This window comes from Pteropus medius, unplaced genomic scaffold, assembly GCF_902729225.1.
Source record: "Pteropus medius unplaced genomic scaffold, Ma_sr-lr_union100, whole genome shotgun sequence".
In the NCBI taxonomy this organism is placed as follows: domain Eukaryota; kingdom Metazoa; phylum Chordata; class Mammalia; order Chiroptera; family Pteropodidae; genus Pteropus; species Pteropus medius.
In genome coordinates, this window is record NW_024340629.1 from 129,081 (window position 1) to 136,933 (window position 7,853).

At 34.5% G+C, this 7,853-nt stretch overlaps 1 protein-coding gene across 1 annotated transcript; it reads right to left on the reverse strand.

Annotated features, from left to right (window-relative positions):
* Positions 1 to 1,046: 1,046 nt before the first annotated feature.
* On the reverse strand, positions 1,047 to 1,954 carry LOC120609464 (olfactory receptor 8K3-like). The gene is given in 2 exon segments (XM_039872390.1): positions 1,047 to 1,127; positions 1,130 to 1,954. Coding segments are annotated over 2 exon segments (906 nt in total).
* Between the last annotated feature and the right edge of the window lie 5,899 nt (positions 1,955 to 7,853).

Consider the following 7,853-nt stretch of genomic DNA (forward strand, 5'->3'; position numbering starts at 1 on the left):
AGCCTCTGTTCTCTCCCAAATTACCAGGAATAAACTCCTGCTTGATTTCCCATTTCCAAGTCTTGGTATTCTACAGTCTATTCTTTGCACAGCAGTCAGAGTTGTCATTTAACAAAAGATACATTAAATAACTCCTTCACACTAAATCCTCCAGGCGTTTTTTTATCAATCAGAAGAAAGGACAAGTTTTACAAGGGTCTATATGTTCCTAAGGTCAAAATCTGTTACAAGTCTATCCTTATTTCCTCCACTTCCTAATCACATTTCATGCTCCAACAGTCTTTGCCTCTGATGTTACTTAACATAACATTAATATCCTCACTTAAGAACTGTTTCATTGACAGCCTAGGTCTCTGCCTCTACATGTCCATATAGTCCGCTCACTGAACTTCTCCAGCGTTCTTTTAAACGTCATCGTCACTGAGGTCTCAATGAAAACCTTAGCTAAAATTAGAAATCCATTCTGGTTACTTGCTTTATTTCATTTTCATATTGCTCAATACCATCTATCATACTATATAGCCCACTTCTTATTCTACCTGTACTTTGTGTTTTCTCTAAGTCCTATAGAGCGAGTGATTTTTGTTGTTAAACTTAACAGTACATGTTTATTTCCTTGAATGAATACACTTATATAAAATCTATTGGGCATTTTTTTCATTGTCCCTTTACCATGTTAGGAACTACAGATAAAATTGTGAATGTATATACAGACTGGCTTTATATAAGTAAATATTTAGCGGCAGCAAATAGACTACATGTGATAATATGTAAGAATGGCACATGATCTAAACTTGAGAGTAAAGGTTACTATTTGAATTAGGAACAGTGTAGTCATCTGTTAATGATACACTTTGTTTGAAAATAATGAATAATTTTATTTATTTCTGTGCTTATCACACATTGAATCTTCTTCATCCCATGGAGCTAAAAGCACATGGTTAAACAATCCAGTTATATATATATACGTTGACTAATACATAATCTGTGTCTAGCATATCTTACAATGAATTTTCAATAGGATATTTACACACAGGGTCCAGGTTCTAGTTAGGGCATTTTTCACCTCTTTGTTCCTCAAACTGTAGATCATGGGATTCAGCATGGGTATCACCAAAGTGTAAAATAAAGAGGCCATTTTATCAGTATCAAGTGAAACTTTGGACTTGGGCTGCATGTACATAAAGAAAATAGTACCATAGAATACAGCCACCACTGTCAGGTGTGATCCACAGGTGGAGAAGGCCTTGTGCCTGCCCTCTGCAGAGTGCATCCTGAGGATGGCAGCAAGAATTAGGGTGTAAGACCCAAGGACTATCAGAAGAGATGAAACAAAGTTAAAAGCTGCAAATATGAGAATTAATAATTTAATTTCATGTGTGTCTGAGCACAGCAAAGTTATCAATGGTAGAATATCACAGTAGAAGTGCCTGATGACATTGTATCCACAAAATGACAAAATAAATATTTTTATGGTGAACATCAAAGACAAAAAAACACTATATAGATAGGATATTGCCACCAGCAACTGACATAATCTTTGTGACATGATGACTGTGTAGAGCAGAGGGTTGCAGATGGCCACATAACGGTCATAAGCCATTGCTGACAGAAGAAAAAGTTCACTAGTCATAAATGTATTGAAGAAAGTGAGTTGGGTAGCACACCAATTATAGGAGATTGTATGTTGATCTACAAGAAAATTTACTAGCATTTTTGGTCCTACAGCTGTTGAATAACTGAGATCAGTAAATGCCAGGTGTGTGAGAAAGAAGTACATGGGTGTCTGCAGCCTGGAGTCCACCTTGGTCAGGATGATCATGCCTAGGTTGCCCACCACTGAGACCACATAGATGATGAGGAAAACCACGAAGAAGGGGGCCTGCAGCTCAGGGTGGTCTGTGATTCCCATGAGAATGAATTCTTTCAGCACTGTTAGGTTTTGCTGTTCCATCTAGGCCATTAAGGGAAATTACTGTGGGGAAAACCATCAGAAGAGTCATTAGATTTCAGAAGATACCATCTGGTAAACTTTTAGTATGGAAACCCATCATGGGTAACTCAAATCCAAGGTTTTTAGATGCAATGATTTAAACTGAGAACCACCTCCATCATTAAAAGTAGAACTACAATTAGAAACCATTGTAACCTAACATATGCAGAAACCATTTTATTTTGTGTGCCACATACTGCTTATCATTGCCAAGTATATACAATCCTTTATGGTTCTGTCAACAGAATACCATTAGAAATATAAAGAAATATAGACAAAGACAATAGATTAGAGGTTATTAGAAGGAAGGGGAAAAGAAGGTGTGGTGGGTAAGGACAAAGGGGGTCAAATATATGATGATGGAAGAACATTTAACTTTGGGTGGTGAACATTCAATACAATATACCTATAACATTTTATTAAATTGTACACTTGAAACCTGTATACTTTTATTAACCAGTGTCATCTCAATACATTTAATTAAAAAAGAAATAAGTTTAGCTTACATTTGGAATCCTGATATTTTTTGAAAATGTTTTTTATTTAAAAGACACATGTTTAAATAGATTTTAAATAAATGTTAAAAGTAATTATAATAAAAATTCATATAGCACTCTGCCTACTGACCCTGTAACTTTAGTCCCAATCTCTAGAGAAATCATTATTAACTCCTTTAATGATTCTTTAGTGAAAGAAGCAGACTTCAGAGTTTTATCAGGACATAGGAATTGGACTTGAAGCTCAAGGATGTCCTCCCTTGCAAATGCAACCTACCAATCTCAACTAAATATTCTTTAAAATTTTGAAAATCACCTCAACTGAGAAAAATGAAATGGTCACATTCAGAACAGCATATTATCATTCAAGGAGGTGAGAGATATAAGAAGTTCAATAAGAAGTAAAGAATTTTATTTTTTCACCATTAAGTATAATTTTGGCGGAGGGTTTGTTGTATATTTTTCAATGGCTCTAAAAATATGTCAAGCTCAGCAGCCTTTGGGTAGTTAGAATCAATAGAAATATACACATATTATTTTAAAATGATAAAACAAGGACACACAACATACTTCTCTCATCCAACACAGCTAAAAATGCCATGTGCCCCTCTATATGTTTCCATTCCTTGGTGTGTGAAATACACTACATTATCTTAATAAGAGACCACTAACTCTACAATTATGTGGCAGCGACAGATGTAAAACCAACATTAATGTTTTCCAGTCATAGCTTTGAAATCTGACAAAATGTACTGCTTGGCAAATCTTACGTAGAAATTATCCACATTTTGTAACTTCAGACGTGCAGCAGTAAACTTGCTGGCTGTGGGATTCAATGCCAATCCCCAAACAACTTTAATGTGCCTTGTCATAATTGTTGAAGATTTTTAAAAACTGTACTTCTTCATTATAATTATATGCCATTATGCTAGATTCTCAAACATGTTGGCAAAATTGAGTGAGTCGAGTGACGTGGTTTGTGTTGCACATGTGTCATGTGACTGGGACTCGTGGAGAGGTGTGGGTAGGTCTCTTACTTTTTTCTTTCCAACCTTCAAACAATTTTTTCCCTCTTCACTTTTGATACATGTGATTTATAACATGAAGAACAACAGATTAAGAAGAAAACTTCCCCTAATGCATTTCGGCACATTACAAGAGAAGAAGTGAATAACCAAGTTGAGAACTCTGAAGTGTTTAAGGAGTTATACTTTCACCAATATTGACTGTAGGATGCATGTACCCAATTAATAATTTTTCCAAGAATTGATCTTCCTGGACCCTTTAAGTGTACTGATTTAAAACTTGGCTTTGCCTACACTATAAGTGTGTTTAGAGATACCTCCCAGGTTTTATCCTCATGATCCATATGAAAAGAAATTTAATGCAAAGATATTAGGGGCAAAAGATATCCTATCATTATGGTGCCATGGACATATTTGTCTAAGTCAAAGAGTCTATTGTATATTATTTTGGCTTTGCCATCATCTTGGTCTTGCAAATATCACTATAGCAGACACATCTGTCTCCCCATTTCTTGTCACTTTGGGCCACCTCTGACGTAGCCTAAAAATTCAGTAGACATTTTCAAGAATGCTAGCAGCTTCTCATCTCTTGTTTTTATTTTTAATTTATTGGGGTGACATTAGTTAATAAAATTATGTAGGTTTCAAGTGTTTTACTTATTTTACAAACCATCTTGAGAGCTTGCTCGGTCTATATGCAAGGCAGGCTGGAAGTGCCTGAGATTTAACGCATCGAAGAGCAGTGCTAGATTGATAAGGGACACGAATCAGTGGATGAACGACCAAGCTTTCCTAGCCTTCTAGAAGATCCCTGAAGGGCACTTCGCAGCATCTTCAGTAATAAAACCTTAGCTGCTCCAGCAGTAATCCACACTCTATTCACACATCATTGGCTTCCTCCCTTTCCAGTTCTTTCTTCCTCATTTCCTCATTTTTGTTTCCTGAAATAACTTACCAAATAAACATAATATACCCAAGTCTTCACTTCAGGGTTTGCTCTTGGGGGAATTGTGTAAAGTCCAGTCTCTTGTAGGATATTAGTAAAACAAGGTCACAAATATCCATAGCACAAATGAAACTCTGCATGTTAATAAGAGATAGTGAATATATCATATTACTGAATAATTGGAGGTCTTATTAGAAATCTATTGTAATTGAGGCACAGGTACTCACGGAACATCCGTAAGTTTCTCTCGACCATCAGCATTTTGCTTAGATGACATTGTAGGTGGAACTTTCCAAAATTGCTTATACCTACCGCAGAAGGTCTACCTCATATGATTTAGAGTCCTCATATAAATATCAAAATCATAACAAACAAAAATTAGGAAGCTTACGATCCTTAAAGTACAAAATAATTGTGGAAAGACACTTTACTAGAAAATATCATCATAAAAAGTTCTTATTAATATGTGTGTTATAATTTACTGAGTCTGACATTGGTGATTATTCTCATTTCTCAAATTTAAATTGAAGACAGGCATCAAAAATTGTCACTGCAGCTAGCTAGTCTAGTGATCAGGTGATCAGTGCCATCTACTCACCTGAAAGGATATATGGCTTTGCATCCTCCAACATGATGAATAACTTGAGTGCAGTCAGAAAAATTTATGAATGTTTCTCTCCTTTGAGATTCTCCCTTGGAAGCTTGACTGCAAGTTCTTGATAATTCCCAATGCACTGGAGAACAGGAAATTATGCCAGAGTCTTGGTTAATTATTCAGGGTAACTTTGATTTTCCTATTGACAAAGGGTTTTTTTACATATAATTCATCTACGTTACTTTATTATTTGTTTATTTTTTACTGCATCAATAAAATACCTGGATGTAAGTATTTTTTTTTTGTTAGATACGTGTTTTAGTTACCCATAAATTACTTCACAGAGTTTTAAACATGTCCTATAGTATTTTAAAAATTCAGAAGGAATAAAGATTAAGAATAAGCATGTTACTCATGTTTTTTTAACAAAAGGAACTAAATTGAGTTAATGATATCCTCATTCGATATCCATAATCAGCATTAGTCTTTATTTTATATTTTCTCTTCAATTTCCAATCTCCACATTGGGGAAGTTGATATATATCTTTTAACAAGAAGACAGGCTTATAAAGTAAATATAATGTATGTTTTAATGTGCATACCTATGGTGTTATAAAACTCATTTTGATACCTAAATGTTCTCACTTAAGTAAATGTTTTTGAAGTATATTCATTTTAGCACATACACACCAGTACTTTGCTTACTTCCATTTAATAAAATTACTCTCTAATGTGGGTCTATTCCCATTTAATATATGTTGGTTTCCATAGTACTAGAAATTAACTTACCATTTCTTAACATCACTATGTATCATTGCAGTTAACAACTTTGTGTGTGTGGACCGCATTATAGATCAAACTGCTTTAGTTGTTAGAATCACTTTATCAAAAGTATATATTTTGATATTTAGTTATATATTATATATTTTAATATTCAGTTTGGTAAGTTAGTTAAACTCAATGCATGTTTATTTTGTGAGATGAATTAAAGAATTTGTTATCACAGATGTTTTTGTAAAGAAAATTGCTCCAACCCAGATAATGGTTGTTGTTTATAAAACTACCTTTTCAAGTATGAAAGAGTCAAAAGTGATCCTGTACTTAAGCTTGAAATAGAAGGTGACAACCAGGCCCATCATTGATGGAAGCATCTCAAGTTTCATAAAGTAATAGCTATGTTTATTAGAAGGGGAAAACATTTTTATAGCCATTCACTGAAATACAGAAAGAAACAAATGAAAGCCAAGATGGAGTAAGAGATAGAAGCCAGCATGATGGTTTAAGGTTGGGGGAATATTTGAGAAGGGCATGTGGGAAGTTCTTTTGCGGTGCGGTCGTGAAGTTACTCTAAGAATAAGGAGGCCTGACTCTAAGAATAAGGATGCTGTCTGACCTCCTTCCAGCCATGTCTGCAGTGAATTGACTTCATTTTCGAATGATTTCTTTGAAAGGGCTTTTTCATTTCCATGGAGATAGAATTTTACCTTTGTGGCCGAGACAGTTTTACCTTTGACCTTAAAAAATTTCAATTTTACCTTTGAAACGAAAAGGTTCTGAATTGTATTGATTTCTATTATCTTTACTTTCCATGTCACACCCCCTCTTCCTCACTCCATTGTATGTTAGCAGTGTTTTACATGTACAGACAGTGGTATGGCACACAATGACTGTTAACTTTTTTGTTTGTTTTTTGGTCGAGGGTCATGAGTGTCCTTGAGAATCACTATCACTTTCAAGACAATTACATAATATTGGTCTAATAACATTTGACTCCAAAACACACTGAACAAAAGTTATAAATGATTTCATAACAAAGAAAATTAATTCTACGCTATTGATTTTAGTATGAAAATATAACAGGAAAAAGTTTATTTTATACCATCTTTTGATGAATATCAACACTTTGCTTTGTTTACGTGCATGAAGTGAGATAGAGAGAAAGTAGAATCTCCTTTTAAATACGCTTTTTAGTCTGTATTGCCACATGTCTTATTTCCATGTATACGTAAGCTTTTTAATTTCCTTTTTATTTACGTAGCAGCTTATTTTTTGTTATATAAATTTGTTTTAATCACAAGATAAAAAATGGGTCCAAAATTGGTGGATAAAATGGGTCCAAAATTGATAGATAAAATGCTGCAAAAATAACAATACTTTTATCAGTTCAACAAAAGATATCAGTGGCAAAGTAGAAGAACTTACATTGACCACTTTCAGAGAAATGAGTCTCGCTTACCTCTCCCACCACCTATCAGGCCTTCCCTGTTTAGAAATGATAAAAACTCTTCAGAAACTTCCCTTTGATTTTCATCTGTATCTTCAAATTATTGTTTATTACTTATATAAGTGGGTTTTCTTTGGTCAAATAATGCATTTTTTCTAAAGAGAAAATTGAGTATTTGAGGTTGGAATGAAAAAGATGAAGATTTTTCCCATTGAAATTAAAGGGATTTTCAACTATTTCACTTAATAGTAGGATTTTCAGAAACAAAAGGAAATCCTTAAATGACGATAGCTGTCGTTTTAAACTGGTGTGAGTTTGAGCGTTTGACATAAGTTATCCAGCAATCTCTTCAATGTGTCCTTCACATCCTTGTTCCTTAGGCTGTAAATGAGGGGATTCAGCATTGTTATCACTAGCGTGTAGAAGACCCAGGCCATTTTATCTGTATCTAATGAGTGGTTGGTCTTCAGTTGCAAATACATGAAGAGAAGAGTCCCGTAGAACACAGTGACAGCCGTCACGTGAGACACACAGTTGGAAAAGCCTTTCGTTGCCCTTCTGAGGAACGTATCC